Raw genomic sequence first — 16,370 nt, 5'->3', positions numbered from 1 at the left:
CCTGAACATACAGGAGTTTTATTCTGCACAGAAGAGCCACTGATGGGCTTCCCATCTGGGGTGACACACCAGCAGTACCCTGTGTAAGTATGGCACTGCACCTGTTCGGGGAAGCGGGGAGGGGAAGAGAACCGTAAGTCTGGCGTCGCCATATCAGCAGTCATCTCCCACCCCTTCCAAGGCGTTGCCACCGTGGCAGAGGAACTCTTTCCTCCTCTCACCCAGCCTCCGTCCCCCCTGTCTATTGCAGGTGGGTCAGTCGGCCAACAACATGGATTATGCGTCTTCTGTGTAATTCCCAGGCACAACCACACAACCTACCTATTTCTTTCTCGTGACTTTGAATGATGAATAGCCTATCTCATACCCAGATATATCCACTTCGTCCTCCCTGTGATGGTTCTCACCAAGACCTGCACATTCTCCCCCCTGAGCACTGGCATACAGCCCCATCCACTCGTAAACAATTCTGGCTGGTGAGCTAATTTGGCAAGTGCAAGTTGGAAATTCACCGCTGCAGGCTGATAAGGACTCTTCTTCAACAGGCATCGACAAGTAGTGAGCTCTTCTTCTTTTTCTAGCTTTTCCCAGCATCCGTTCGTTCATATAGTCAGCCTGCCTACTGATCGGGTGGCACGTCACTAGCAGTTGCCCGCTAGATGACGGGGTTGAGGTAAGAACAAAGCCACTTCCACCTGCAGGTTCTAGAGGCCCCGCTGTAACACTGGGCAATCCACCTCAAGCCTCCATAATCAGGCCCACCCTGTCTAGGAATAGTAAATAAAAATGAGGCTTTTGCTTCATTCAGGGTGACTTTTCTCTCTCTTGCAACAGCCGTCACTCTGTCCATTTCCTCCCACCCCACCCCACCATCCTCTTTCCCATCCGTTTCCCAACACGGAGCTCCTCTACACAAATCAGGGCATCACCCCCCCCCCCCCCCCCCCCCCGGCTGAAAACCACTCGGTGATTTGCCATTGGATTCAGGATGGAGATTAAGCTCATTTGTGTGGAGCTCAAGGTCCCCCAAGATCTGCCCCCTGCCTATCCCTGCGACCTCATTTTACACCCATGTCTCCACAAGTGCCCTCCACTGGAACCACAGCAAACCCTTTGAAGCCGGCAAACGCCTCACAGGATTTCATGATTCTGAACATTCGTCTGCTCCGACTAGTCAGTGGTCCAGAATGCCATTCCCCAAACCATCCCCACCCCCTCCTAGCCCCTTTGTATTCCCACCCTCTTCACGATGCACCTTCTCCGCCAAGTGGTCCCCGACTCCCCGCCTTCTCTCCTCTGATCCTCCATACACCCTGGCTCCTTAAATTAGGAGCCCTTATCTCCCCCTCAAGACTGTGACCTTCCTAAGGCAAGGGATTGCATGCTGGTTATTTATATCTCCTAAGCATCTAGCATAATGTAGGCATCTGATGAGTTGAATAAATGCTTGAATTATCATATGGCCCCCGTTCTTGGTCCCCATCAGTTCTAAAAAGGTAGCAGCAATTTAAACAGCCCCACTACTTTAAACGTAGACCTCAATGACAGAATGGGTGCCAACGGCAAAGATATTGACATGTGAAAAAAGTGCCTCTGGGGATCAAGGGCATAATTGGAATCAAGGATGGACAGTAATAAAATACACATTGACTGGGGAAGAAGAGAGGGTTTACATGGAAGACAGATCCGATGGCCCGGGTGAGAAAGGCAGAAAACCGCGGAATGGCTTCGGCTCTTGTGTGTGTACCAAAAGCTGTAGTTGTCCCCAAGACCGGTTGTCTGGCTACAGGCCTACCCACAGAAATCAGGGTAAGGCCAAGACGGAGGACGTACCAGTATGATGACTGTGTATCAATGAGGCGCTCACCTTGACTGCCCACGTAGAGAAACTACACTCAGTGCCTGTACTCCAGTGCCATTTTCCACTCCCGTTTCATCTCGTGGAGCTATCCATAAACTCCATGGCTGCGGTTGCTGCCCTAGGTGCTCACCCCCCGATCAATATCTTGGGTCGAGTCAGTGCTACCCTCTGAGAAAGCTAAGGATGGAATAGGAAAAACCCATTCCCGGGTTTGCATCCGGGTCTGGCCAGTTACAAATGAGGCACGTGACTTAGCTCTTTGAGCCCCATTTATGAAATGGGGATAACGTCGCCAAGCCTGGAGGGCTCTGGCAAAGAAAACAGACAGTGTGAGTCCAGTCCTGGCACGGGAGATGGCTGGATACAAGGTGGCTGCAGTGATGATTGCTCTCAGCTGTGTCAGAAACACCTGGCAAGCCGGCCTCCTCTGGGGCCAGAGCTCCCTTAGTAACCTCCAGAGGCTTGGGTGGGAAACCCTGCTGGAGATTTGGGAGTTTACCCCTCCAGACTCTGTCAGCCCTGCAGGGGACAGTTCCTAGATGATTCCTTGCCCGTGGCAGCATTTTAATGGAGCCTGGCTGGCTGCTTTCTCCTCCCTGGCCAATAATCACCTGTGGAGAAACCAGTCCCCAGGGCTGGGCGGCCACACTGACTCACTCCAAGGCCCCACGGTTCCCCTGGCCGTGGCCGGCCTCCCTCTCTCTCTGCGAGGACTCTGTCGCCAAAGTCCAACACTGGAAGTCGTGCCTCTGGCCAAGTGCTGCCTGCCGGGGCTGGATGCTGTGGTCACGCAGGCCCAGGACATGGAAAATGGCTGGATAAAAGCCCCCTCCTTCCGGGCATGCAGAGTCCCAGCCAGAGCTACTGAGGAGCGAACGAAATGCATGAGTAGGAGGCTAAACCCAACGCTTTGTTTCAGGGGATATAATCTGACCTCTGGGCTGAAGCAGGTCCCCAGGGCCACACGCCCACTGAGTGCGCCCATTGTATCCCTACCGGCATGGGGACGCTGCCTTCCAGCCCCCAGCCAGGCCCACAGGCCCAAACACAGACCCTTTTTCCTCAGGGCCCTCAGCATTTTCCTCAAACCAGGCTCCGGGAATAGACTCCAGATTACAAAATCCTCAGGTTGGGAGGTGCTACTGAGTCCCAGAGCACTGGACTCGAACAAGGAATTATTGTCACACTCCTCTGAGGCCTGGGGCACGCAGCAACGGGCGCTCGGAGGAGCCGAGCGAGATCTCGGGCTGCCGGAACTCAGGAAGCGACCAGCAAGGTCACCTCCCTTTGCTCAAGGAGCCCCAAGCTATTCGTCCGTGATTCTTCATCGAGGGGCTGCTTGTGAGTTGTCCTGGGGAGTTTTCAGGATGTCTTCTTGAGGAAAAAGAAGTTACAGGGAGACAGAAAGCATGGGTCATGGAGTCAGACGGTAGCCCAGCTTGACTAACCAGCTCCACCACGGAAGCTAACCACTTCTCTTTCCAACCCTCTGCGGCCTGGGTATGTCTCTTCATCAAACCAAGCCTCAGACTGCCCGTGGCTACTTATAAACCAGAGAGCATTGTACTTACCTCACTCGGTGGTTGCGAGAATTAAATTAGAAAATGTAAATAAAGCACTGAGCTCACATGGTAAGTGCCCAGCGAAGCTTAGCGATTTATTTTTATTATCATCGTGTTATTTTTCACCAAACTATCTGTACACTCAAAAAGGGCCTAGCTAGGGGTGCCTGGGTAGCTCAGTTGGTTAAGCGTCCGACTTCGGCTCAGGTCATGATCTCGTGGTCTGTGAGTTCGAGCCCCACGTCGGGCTCTGTGCTGACCGCTCGGAGCCTGGAGCCTGCTTCGGATTCTGTGTCTCCCTCTCTCTCTCTGACCCTACCCCGTTCATGCTCTGTCTCTCTCTGTCTCAAAAATAAATGAACGTTAAAAAAACAATTAAAAAAAAAGGGCACAGCCAGATTCTCTGACGGAAACCAAAGAACATCCTAGTCTGACCAGTCCCAGGGGGAAGAGGTAGTTTAAAGTCAGCAAAAAGTTTGAGAAAGTTTTAGTGGGAGAAGGGAAATTCTGTTTTCATATAGGAACAGTTCAATCAGTCTCAGAGGAGAGAAGTACAACTTCCTGCAGAAAAGCAACCAGGCTGTAAATTCTGTGGAATTGATGGTTTATATACACACAATCAACATGTAAATTCTACTTAGTTTGGCTTCCTCCCTTGAAAGCTTAAAGCTTTAAGTTAATAGGTCATCCCCTTTGTTCCAACTCCCCCCACCCCAGCCTCAAATTAATCAACTCTCATACTTAATTTATGGGAGAATCCGGGGCCAAGAGGAATTGAAAAGGTGATTAGCTACTTCTAGTATCTCCCTACACAGGTTTCAAAGCTCGGGGTTGTTCCAGGCCCAATGGTATTGATAACAAACCATGGGATTTGCTCCTATTCCACTCTGGAGCATCCTGGGAAAGCTGAAATATTAATTGATGGGTCTTCCCTCAGAGACACAAAGTGTTTGCACATCAACCTAAGTGAGGCTACTCACTGCTTAACTATACTGTTGAATGTAACTGACATACTTAATACAGGCTTTTATACACCAAGGATACTGTATATGAACTTCACAGTAACCACAAACCCAAAACCTATAATTGATACACAAAAAATAAAGAGAAAGAAAGCCAAACAGAACACCACAGAAACTCATCAATCACAAAGAAAGAGAGCAAAAGAGTAAGAAAGGAACAGAGAAGAACAAGAAAACAATCAACAAAATGTCAATAAATACATACCTATCAATGATTATTTTAAATGTAAATGGCCTAAATGCTCTAATCAAAAGACACAGAGTGGTGGAATGGGTTAAAAAAATACAAAACCCATCTAAATGCTGCCTATAAGAGACTCATCTCAGACCTAAAGACACATATAGACTGAAAGTGAGGGGACAGAAAAATATTTACCACGCAAATGGGAGTGAAAAAAGAAGCCAGGGTAGCAATACTAATATCAGACAAAATAGACTTTAGCACAAAGGCTATCACAAGAGACAAAGAAGGACATTACATAATGATAAAGAGATTAATGCAAGAAGATAGAACAACGGCAAATATGTATGCACCCAACACTAGAGCATCTAAATACATAAAGCAAATATTAATGGACATAAAGAGAGAAATTGATGGTAATATAATAATAGTAGGGGACTTTAACTAATCTCACTTGCATCAGTGGATACATCATCCAGGCAGAAAAATCACTAAAGGTACTTTAAAACAGTGTGTTTTAGGTAAGCAAATTTCATCTCTGACTCATATACTTAAATATTTTTGGCAAGAGGCCCTTTGCATAAACAGCCCAATGGTATATTTCAGGTCAACCTCTGTCTAAATTAAGACAAATGTGAAATTATTTTAAGCCTGTTAGTCTTCAACATTAGCCCAACTCCTGGACATCTGGAAGAACGTGGGAGGCTAGCACGCTCAACAAATGCATTTGAGTAACTGAGGAGTACAGAGGAGCAAAGTGAATACCAGCTCACAGGACAAAGCAGACAGGGGACTGAAGGCAAGGACAGCAGTGAGAAAAACAAAGGAGACTAACAGACTACACACATAGACAACTATCACCCACTGCCGCCATGCCCAAAATGGAAAACACCACTTCAGCTTTACGGGGGCTCCTCACTCACCACCGATGATCTATGCATGATCTCACTGGGGCGTCAGGATCACCCTGTGTGCCAATCCTTTATAGGAGAGGCACACAAAGCAGAAGTTATTTGTTCAAATGTCGCAGCTAGTTCTTAACAGCACAAGAATCTGGAGCCCTGGCTCCCAACTGTCATAAAATTTCAGAATTAAGAGAGCTGGAAAAAAAGGAAAATCTTAATGATCACCAGTGTAACCCAAACATTTCACAGAGGAGGAAACAGGTCCAGAGACAGAGAGGTGGCATGATTGCAGCACCTAGTCCCAGCAGCTGGCAGTCCCCCAGACCTGGAAGGGAGAAGGAGAAAGACGTGACTCCTTGTGCTGGCATCTGAGGGAACTGACAGGGTCTCTTTGTGCCTTGTAATTCTCTGGCATATGGAACTCTTTTGGGGGAAAGAGGAGAGGGAGATGGGATACATATTCAAATCAAGGAGGTGGCCGGAAGAGTCTCTTGCTCCAGCTTCAGTGAGAGGCTGTCTCGGGAGTGGGTTGGGTGACAGCACGGGGGCCTCTGCTGCACCCCATTGGCTGGCCTGCTTGCCTCTGGCTGTTCTTGGGGGGCTTCTGACAGGGGTGGGACCTCACGTCCCAGAGCAGCTTCTCTGTTGTTGGACTTTGCTCTCCTTGCTACCAAGGGCCCCCAGCTGTCACCCAAACAGTCCACGCCAGTCTCCCCTGCACACGTCCACCTGCTTCTAACTTCTGCCTCTCTGATACAGTCCTGAATACCACCGGTGTTCTATGGGGTGTGACGAGCAATTATTGGGGATGAAGGGGTTCTCTAGCCAAATAATTTTGGAAATACTGGGTTGAATAAAATTAAAAGATTTCTTGACTGCACCACTTCTCAGAGTCTTAAGTCAAATGATGATGATTTAGCTCTAAGAGGAAGATGTCGTTGGCTGCAATTCCTAAACTTATTTAACTGGAGGACCCTCCCTCGATTTCGAGTGGGGAGCGTTTCGTGGCACTAGCGTTCTCTGAAACACGCTTTCAGAACAAGGCAATGTAATGAGGTGCAAGGCCTTGCTGTGTTTCCTTGCTTTTCCCAGTCCGACTTGCTTCCAGCCCAGTGTCAGGTTCTCATTTTAGCTCAATCTTCCCTGAAATGATTTCCCTCCGGCAACCCCCCCGCCGCCCCCCCCCCCCACCACCTTTTTTGTAACGCTTTCTCCAGCTCTCTATCTGCGAAGAAATCCATCTTGAATTGCCTCGGACCTTCACTGACAGCTGGGATCCCCTCCAAGGCACAGCACCTTCCCACCCCGTCGCTTCATTTCCCCCCTTTCTTTGTGCCTCATTTGTGAACTAGAAAATGTGAGCCATATGCAAAGGGACAGGCTTGATCCAGCATTCTTAGTAGTAACTCCCAAACTTGTCATGAGATGACTACTATCATGTACACGAACATTTCCCAGCGGGGGCAAAAAAATGAAACTAAGCGCAGAAGGCATGTGGATATTTGTCTAACTCTTTTGGCAGTGGGAGTACGAGACTTTTTTTTTTTTTTTTTTCCTTCCTTATCTGCCAGTTGCTCCAAATCAGTTAGCAGGTTCTCTGGATTAAGTTAATGCACAGTGAAAGTTAAGCATCGTGCTATGGGTCCGACCGATAACTTTGTTTCAGGGCAGGATTTCCAGCTGCCCCACTTTCCTTTTGTCCGCATCCTCTATAGGACCTCTGAGAAGCTGTGTTTCTCCATGGGCGCCACGGGCCCTGGCTGAAAGAATGAGTCCCCAGGCCATCTGAGACCACCACGTGTTCCCCTAGAACATCTCTCTCCATCAGAAGCTGCAGGAGAACATTGTTTATTGGGTGTGCATTAGAGCACCCGGAGGACTTATAAAACAAACTGGCTGGCCCCCACCCACAGAGTTTCTGGATTCATTAGGTCTGGGGTCAGCTGGGGAATCTGCATTTCTAACAAATTCCCAGGCGTTCCGGCCGCTAGTCCAGGAACCACAGTTCAAGAGCCACTGATTGAAAGGAAACTTCTCCCACCCCACCCTTTCTGGCATTTATCATTACATGCTCAAGAAACAAGTACTTTTCTAGGTGGGAATTTGGGAACGAGGAGCCCTATGACCATACTTCTCTCCAAAGTTTTTACGTTCCAGTTGTTTTGACGACATGTGGTCTTTTAATTCATGGATTTAGTGATTGCAGCATTAAATTGTCTGGGTGATTTCACACATGGAAGAGAGTTTGATTGCAGTGAGAAGAAAGAGGGAAGAGGGAAGGGATGGTATAATTCTTTCAGTCTGGCTAGCATGAGCTGTTCTTTCCTCAGTTTGGAAAAGCTTATCCCACAAGCGTCCCCCTCCTCTTTAGTCAGGTTTGGCTCAGAAGGAACAAGATGCAGAAGGAAAAACATGGCTTTGGACTCAAAATGACCTGGGTTTAAATACCAAACTCTGCCAAAAGCTGTGTGACTCTGGCAAAGTCACTTAACTTCTCTGAGCCTCTCTATGATATAGGGCTAAGGGCTCCCACCTTGAAGGTTACTGAGAAGACAAAGTGAGACAAGATATATAAAGCATCTAAAACGGTGTAGGGAGTAGTTTGTGCTCAGCACTGCTGATTTTGTCTTTCTCCCCTTCCCTTTGCACGGAGGATGGGGTCAGAGCTTCAAGGTTCTGCTCTTCTTTGGGGCTGTCTCTTACCTTATGCCAGGTTAGGGAAGACAGTATGTTGGGGGAATGAGGGATTTTCCTTTTAGAGTATTTACATCCTCCTCCAGAGTTTAAGGGGGGGGGATGCAGGGAAGGAAGATAACCTTTCAAATTTAAATACTCCTAAATATGGGAGTCTTTGTTGACTCTGGTTTTTATGTGTTGTTCATGTAACAGAGCTGCCAGCATGATATTTGTTAGAAGTGGTGTGTTTAGAATGAGAGACAGAGCCATTCATTCCTGGGCTATTTACGTCCACATCTGAAATACCGTGTCCAGTTTTGGGAAGGACACTCTGTCTAAGAGGGACCTTGGCAAATTGAATCCCGAGGAAAGAGAGACATAAATCCCCATTATACAGGAATGACTGATAGAACTAAGGATTTCTGCCAGGGCAAAAAGAAATATTTGTTGGCTAAAAGAAAGAATTTCACAAGGACTTAATGGTGTCTGTCTTCAAATCTTTCTGTGGAGCGTGAGATTTCTGTGGGTTCAGCGAGTCCTATAGCTAGAGCAGGGGTCATCTGTTGCAAATTATAGCTCTCCCGTCAAGGTAGAGAAGGACTTTCCAAATAAATTGTCCCGAAATGCATTATGTATGTTGTCTTTGGTGGTAATAAGCTTCCTGTCTCTGGTGGCAATCAAGCAGAAGGTAGGTGACTGGGTCTTGCGCCCTGGATTGAGACAGGGTAGGGAGAGGAAGGAGAAGATGAACTAGATACCTGTGAGGTTTCCTTTGACCCAAAAGTTCTGTGATTCTACAACCTTGCTCCAAATTGAACTTTCGCTGCGTAGGAGTAAGGTGAAAATCTATAAACTAGTACCTACTTAGCAGTTAAGACTACTCCTCCAAATATATGGCACATATTTTTTGTATTTTTCAAAAAGCTTAAACACCATCCCCTCAGCATACACATAAGGGATGTTTAAAAAACCTGAGTATTAGAACTTCAGGGATCCAAAGAACTTTATTTTCTCCATTCCCTCTGTTTGGTGCCTAGAATAGCCCAGGCTTGGTGAACACCAAGTATGTCACCTCTTGTTTACTCGCTTTTATTTCCATTTGGGGGAAACTATCAAAGATGCTTTCTTTCTTTTTTTCAACTTTTATTTCAGTATAGTTGACTCACATATACTGTTTTGTTTAAAAAAGAAAATGTACAATAATAAAGCCCCACAGGGATTGGAGCTTTATTCAGAGCAGAAGGGTGAAAATCTGGCCAGTGGAGGGCTGAGGGCGGGCTGAGGGCGGGAGGGGGCGGGGACGGGGCGGGGACGGGGCGGGGACGGGGGCGGGGCGAGGCTAGCTGAGGATTGCTGAGGCGCTGGGGAGCGTGGGCAAGATGGGTGGGCGGGGCGAGGAGGGGCAGGACGGGGGCAGGAAGAGAGCGGGACAAAGGTGGCCGGCTGGGGTGGACCTCTTTCTTGCTACCGACCGCAGCTGACTTCACTTTTAATGAAACTTTTCTGTCTCCATATCTCCCTCTCGTGTTCTTATTTATCACCTTTCCCTACTATGACGAAAAAAAAAAAAAAAAATCCCACCCCTTAAATTTTGTAGAAAAGCTTAGTTGACTGACTCGCAGGACACCTCCTGGCTTGTGGTGTGCGCCCACAGTGGAGTGGCAATGGCCCTAGATGGGCATGTGTTCATGGCCCTGCCTGAAAGCTTCCTTAATAAGTGTTTGCTGTAGGCCAACTTGTGCCTTCCCCCTACCCCCAACCCCGGATTGAACATTACCTAGTGTCTTACAAAATCCAAAGGTGTAGAGGTCACCTCCCAGAGGCCATCAGTTGAACCTCCCTCCCAGGGCAGTAGCACTCTATCCCCTCACCAAGAGCACCCCTGCTGGGTGCCCATTCAGTCCCCAGGATGGGAAGGTAAGTTCTCTTTGAGTCAGACATTCCATTGGTGGATTGCTCTACTTGAAAAAGCTTCTTCCCTATTTTGAGTCAGAATCTGAGTCACTATAGATTTTACTCAGTGATCCTGGGTCAGCTCTGTGGCACTATTCAGTAAAGCTATTGTGGTCCACAAAGGTGTGAAGTCGGTTCTCTGTATTGCTTTGGTCATCCCTCTTCCCCCATCTGTTGGTTCTTCTCATGTGCAAACCAAACATGTCTGGCTCCTTTGAGTATTCCTCATGTGACATAATTTCCTGACCTTACTCACCTGAGTCACCCTGCCTAACCTGCAGTTAGGCAACATCACTTTAAAAGATGGCAATGTCCTTTACAGAGGCAGTAGAGAGCAGTGGTTAGGACCAAGTGCTGAAGCCAGGCTGTTTGGGTCTGAATCCTGACTCTACACTTGCAAGCTATGTGACCCGGGCAAGCGTACGGGGTCTGGGTGCTCCCAGCTGGGCATCTGAGCTCCCCGTGGTCCCTGGTGAGTCCGACCCTCCATCTGTCTACCACAGAAATCAAAGGTGCAAGAGGGGGTATACTTGGGAAGAAGGGGAGGATAGAGGCCTGCTCCTCTAGCCTTCCTGCTGCCTGTGGGAAAAGTGAGGCTCAGAGATGGGGGGCTTCAATCACCCTCTCCTTCTCTTTCTAAGTGCCTGGGCTTGAGCTATGAAGCAGTCTGGATGTTCCTTTTTAGCTCTCCCTCCTCCCCATCCTCCCATTACAGAACTGTGCTTCCTGAAGTCACCTCTGCAGGCCTGAGTTGTGAGACTAGCTTGCAAAGCAAACAATGCCAGCCAATCTGGGAGAGGATGCTAGGTGGCCATTCAGCATTGAAGAGGAGGACAGAGCAGTGGTTGGGCAGGCGAGTCCTCACAGAACACAATGGATAGATACAGTGTTCGAGCGTAAAGCAGGCTCCATCCACCCACATTGCCCTGCACTCATTGAAAAGAGGAGAGCAGTGGCTCCCACCGTGTAGGAGCGAGTAGATGAGCCACTTGCTAGACAAGTCCTTCCTGTACCTGGAAGGATCAGGCCCTGTCCTTACCATCATTTACAAAAGTAAAAATTCACTTTCACAGTACCAGCGGGTACAGGAGTTGTTCTTAGGTGATGACAGTGTCCTGGCATTACGGTGTGAAGGTGACTGCACAACCCCGTGAATGCTAAAAGCCACCGAACTGTGCACTTGAAAGAATAAATGTTATGGAATGTGAGTTATATCTCAAGAAAGCTGTTACTTTAAAGAACAAAACCAGGTGGCCAGCCCACAGGTTACAGTTTGCCGACCTCTGAAATAGCTCAACTAGTTCTCCCATTTTAGAGTTGAGCAAACTGATACCTAAAGAGGGAGAAAACTAACATTTGCCTAAGAGCAATTATGTGCTAACTCGTGGGCACTTTCATGTAAACTTTCACATGCAACATCTGGTTGTTTGGAACAAAAGCAATGCCATGAAAAACACACGTAAAGCAAGGAATAAGATGCCGTTGGCACAGTAGATGTTCAAATTGTAACAATAATAATATGGTTATTGAGTATTTACCGAAAAGGAAAAAAGAAAAGCAACAACTTGACCAACAGTGGGTCTATTTACCATTATGCCATTTATACATAAAGGATGGGCTTGATTTTTTTTAACAGTGTAACTGCTTTAAAAAAAAAAAAAAGAAAAAAGAGAAGTTGGCATTGTACACGCTATAGGAGGCTTAGGAAGCCTAGAGCAAGCCACCATCCACTAAAACATACAGAACTGGCTTTGTTTGGGGGCTTCCAAAGGAGCCATTTATGGCTAGAGAAGCTCAGAACACTCGAGCTTATGGAAGCAGCCAGGGTTTCAGTACTTTACCTAGAGAGGCCTTTGCACTGAGCCGAGACCCACATGATCGCTCTAGGTAACACAGTTCCACACGAAGACAAAACGACATAGCTTCTAGAGTCAACAAAGACAGGACAAGCCCTTCCCCCATGACAATGCTTAGCACTCCAGCCCTGCCGATGTTCAATCACCAGGGTCAGCAGACCATCAATCCCTTCCATACGCGCTGGGAACCTGGAAGAAGAGGGCCCAGGTGGTAAACCTGGGTGCTTCCAGGTCAAGCCAGTCACACAGTGCAGGCCTGCAGGGGTGACTTCAGGAATGGTAGCTCTGCATGATGGGGGCGGGGAGGAGGAGGAGCTAAAAATGAACACTCACACCTGCTTCATAGCTCAGCCCAGGCACTTAGGGAATAATTTGTAGTTCCCGAAGTTGCAGGAAATCTAACGGTAAGACAAGGGGAGCACAGAATGTTTTATTTGCACTTCCAACTTCGAAACAAAGCATCATCATCAAAAAAAAAAAAATTACAGCTCCCCAGGCCCCTCAAGGCCAAAAAAAAAAAAAAAAAAATGACCTCAAGAAATAAAAAAGCATGTGTATGTGTGCATTCGTGTGGGGAGTAGTGATTAGAACAAGTAAAAGTGAGAGAAGTGTTAGTGCCAGATAAAGCTTTATCAAGGAAGACTGTTCCTGGAACATGGAATCAAAGATGGGAAACAGTTGGGGCGCCTGGGTGGCGCAGTCGGTTAAGCGTCCGACTTCAGCCAGGTCACGATCTCGCGGTCCGTGAGTTCGTGCCCCGCGTCGGGCTCTGGGCTGATGGCTCAGAGCCTGGAGCCTGTTTCCGATTCTGTGTCTCCCTCTCTCTCTGCCCCTCCCCCGTTCATGCTCTGTCTCTCTCTGTCTCAAAAATAAATAAACGTTAAAAAAAATTTAAAAAAAAAAAAAAAAAAAAAGATGGGAAACAAAATATTTTTTCACATAGAAATAACATTACAGGGGCGCCAGGGTGGCTCAGTGGGTTAGGCGCCTGACTCATGATTTCAGCTCTGGTCATGATCTCACTGTTCATGAGACTCAGGCCTGCGTCAGGCTCTGTGCTGACAACGTGGAGCCTACTTGGGATTCTCCACCCCTCTCTCTCTCTCTGCTCCTACCCCTCTTTAAAAAAATAAAAACATTTAAAAAAGAAATAACATTACAAATGGTGTTTTATATTCCATAATATTCTTAGAACTACAAAACCATCTACACAAAAAAATTTAAATGGCTTGGGAATGTATTTGATAACAACCACAAATCAACCACTGTGCTCAACACTATGGAAGGCAATCTGGTCGTATGTATCAGATGCCTTAAAAAGCGCATGTCCTTCCAGGGTGCCTGGGTGGCTCGGTCAGTTAACTGGCTTCAGTTCAGGTCATGATCTCGCAGTTTGTGGGTTCGAGCCCCACGTCGGGCTCTGTGCTGACAGCTCAACGCCTGGAGCCTGCTTTGGATTCTGTGTCTCCCTCTTGCTCTGCTCCTCCCCTGCTCATGTCTCTCTCTCTCTCTCTCAAAAATAAACATTAAAAAAAATTTTTTTTTAATCCATGTCCTTTTGACCCAATATTCAGCTTCTGGAAATTGAATCCCTGAATTTCCAGGATTCATGGTACAGTCATACACTGGAATGCAATGCAGCCATTAACAATGAGGTAGACAGGAGGTGTCTGAGATGGTGGTGTAGGAAGAACCTAAACTCACCATGACCTCCTGTCATGGCACGTATGGATCTCTAGCTGCAAACGGATCGTTTTTCTCTGAAAAAGACCTGAAAACTAGATGAACTGCTCCTCTACAACAAAGGATAAAAGGACCACATCAAGGGGCGCCTGGCTGGCTCCGTCGGTTGAGCGTCCGACTTCAGCCCAGGTCCTGATCTCACAGTTCGTGAGTTTGAGCCCCATGTCAGGCTCTCTGCTGTCAGTACGAAGCCCACTTCAGATCCTCTGTCTCTCTCTCTCTCTCTCTCTCTCTCTCTCTGCACCTTCCCCGCTAGCATGCTCTCTCTTTCTCAAAAATAAACATTGAAAAAAAAAAACAAAAACAAGAACCACATCCAAATGGGTTGGAGAGGCAGAGACATCTCAGCATTTCTCTGAGAACCCTGGGATCTACACCAGAGATGAGCCCCCCAAAACACCTGTCTTAGAAAACCAAGGGGCTGATACCCAAGGTACCCAAAATGCTATCGGAAACTGAGATTCCCCCTTTTTTTTTTAAATTTTTTTTTAACGTTTATTTATTTTTGAGACAGAGAGAGAGCATGAGTGGGGGAGGGGCAGAGAGAGAGGGAGACACAGAATCGGAAGCAGGCTCCAGGCTCTGAGCCATCAGCCCAGAGCCCGACGCGGGGCTCGAACTCGCGGACCGCAAGATCGTGACCTGAGCTGAAGTCGGACGCTTAACCGACTGGGCCACCCAGGCGCCCCTGAGATTCCCCTTTTAAGAGTCCCACGTGCAGTCTCACTCATGCCAAGGATCCAGTGCAAAAGCAATTTGCAAAGCACCTCGACTGTATGTAAAGGAGACTCACTTGCTGGTCTGGGGCATCTGTTGGAGGGGCAGGTGACAGTTGGGGCTCTCTCTAGAGACAGAAGTGCTAGCAGATGCTATTTGGGTACTCTCCACCTACCCTGCTACTGCAGGCAGGGCTGTGCAGACACAGCACCTCCCCCTGCCTGCACTGTCCCATTGCCTTGCTGAGGCCAGAGAGCACAGGCAGGTGTCGCGCTACCCTGCTCTCTGGCTGAGGTGGACGAGCACGAACAGTCATGACATTCTCTCACTCCTTTCCTAAAGTCAGCAGCACAGGTGGTCGTGACACTCTCCCATACCCCAACTGGGGCTGGGGAGTTAAGTGGTCATGGATTTCTCCAGCACCCAATCTGCAGCCAGCATGCCCAGCGCAGACAAGGCCCTCTCCAGTCCCATGGCTGAAGCCCTCAGTTGAGGCATTATCCTACTCCATTTCTGAAGTCAGAGAGCATGCCCTGACCCCTACACTCTCCAGCTGCCCTGCTAAAACCAAACCACACAGGGGATACCCCTTGTTTGCCTGGCCCCAGTGGCCCAGGGGGCTGGCTTTCCTGAGCTCCCAGGAACTATAACAGACAGTTATAAATTCTCAGACAGTTCTTGGCAGGCCAACACCTTATCCAGGATTGCAAAGACTGCAGACTGAAACACATACCCAGTCTTCCTATGAAAAAGGCCTATTTACTTATCCTGGAGCTTCAGCCTGAGGGACAAGCTTCAGGTTTCCCATATATCTAGAGGCTACTAAGGCATTCCTAGGAAACATAACCAGGGAGACACCATTCTTGTGAAACTCTAGGGCTTGCTACATCTTGAGAAGACCTCCCAGAAAGAAGTTTGTACACTCGTCGGGAGCCCCAATTTTTTCAACTGCCACCCAGAAAACACCTCTAGATATCCTGACCTGGAGGTTGAAAGGTATTATGACTGCAGCCCCAAGAAACACACACACACACACACACACACACACACACACACACACATATATGTTCTTTAAAAGCTGCTGCCTGAGAATCTGGCTTCCAGTCAGCCTGAAACCGGTGCTAAATGAGATTCTTTCCCTCGTAACATTGACAGGTCTTGGCATACCTTCAGCAACAGGGGCATACCAGGAATAAATCAGGCTATTTAAATAATCACAAAGGTTTAAGAGACAACCAAGAACTCGGGCAAAGTTGAACTATCAGGTTCATCATCTACACAAGGCCACTGCCTCAAGACTGGGAGAGGTGGCTGTTTTGCTTAACGCATTGAAACAAACACAGAGAGTCAACCAAAATAAGGAACCAGAACTATGTTTCAAATGAAAGAACAAGACAAAACCTCAGAAAAAGATCTCTGTAATTATACAGAGCTAAGTATTCAAATTGGTAAAGAACTCAAATGATCATAAAGATGCTCACTGACCTTGGGAGAAGAATGGAGGAACCCAGTGAGAACTTTAACAAAGATAGAAAATATTTTTAAAGTGTCAAACAGAAGTCACAGTACAGTGCCAAAGAATACAAAAACTGAGCTGAAAAATACACTATAGGGGTTCAACAGCAGGCTGAATGAAGCAGAAGAATGGATCAGCGAGTTGGAAGACAAAGCACTGGAACTTATCCAGACAGAGCGGCAAAAAGAAAAAAGCATTTTAAAAATGAAGATAACTTAAGAGACATATGGGACAACAACAGGCAGAATGACATTCATATTATAGGAGTCCGAGAAGGAGAAGAGAAAAAGAAGAAAAGAAGAGCAGAAAACTTATTTGCTGACAACTTTTTGACCTGGGGCAGGGGGGTGGTGGGGGAGACATCCAGGTCAAGGAATC

At 47.6% G+C, this 16,370-nt stretch overlaps 1 protein-coding gene across 4 annotated transcripts in view; it reads right to left on the bottom strand.

Annotated features, from left to right (window-relative positions):
- SMOC1 (SPARC related modular calcium binding 1) overlaps positions 1-16,370 on the bottom strand; it is a 157,109-nt gene that overhangs the window by 52,651 nt on the left and 88,088 nt on the right. For all 4 annotated transcript variants that reach the window (XM_045448136.1, XM_045448137.1, XM_045448139.1 and 1 more), the window contains exon 4: positions 2-101. In XM_045448136.1, coding sequence (XP_045304092.1) covers positions 2-101 — 100 coding nt within the window. The remainder of the gene's footprint in view (position 1; positions 102-16,370) is intronic.

This window comes from Leopardus geoffroyi, chromosome B3 (assembly GCF_018350155.1).
Source record: "Leopardus geoffroyi isolate Oge1 chromosome B3, O.geoffroyi_Oge1_pat1.0, whole genome shotgun sequence".
Taxonomy (NCBI): domain Eukaryota; kingdom Metazoa; phylum Chordata; class Mammalia; order Carnivora; family Felidae; genus Leopardus; species Leopardus geoffroyi.
Note: the sequence above shows the minus strand (reverse complement) of the source record. Positions and strands in the feature narration are given on the sequence as shown.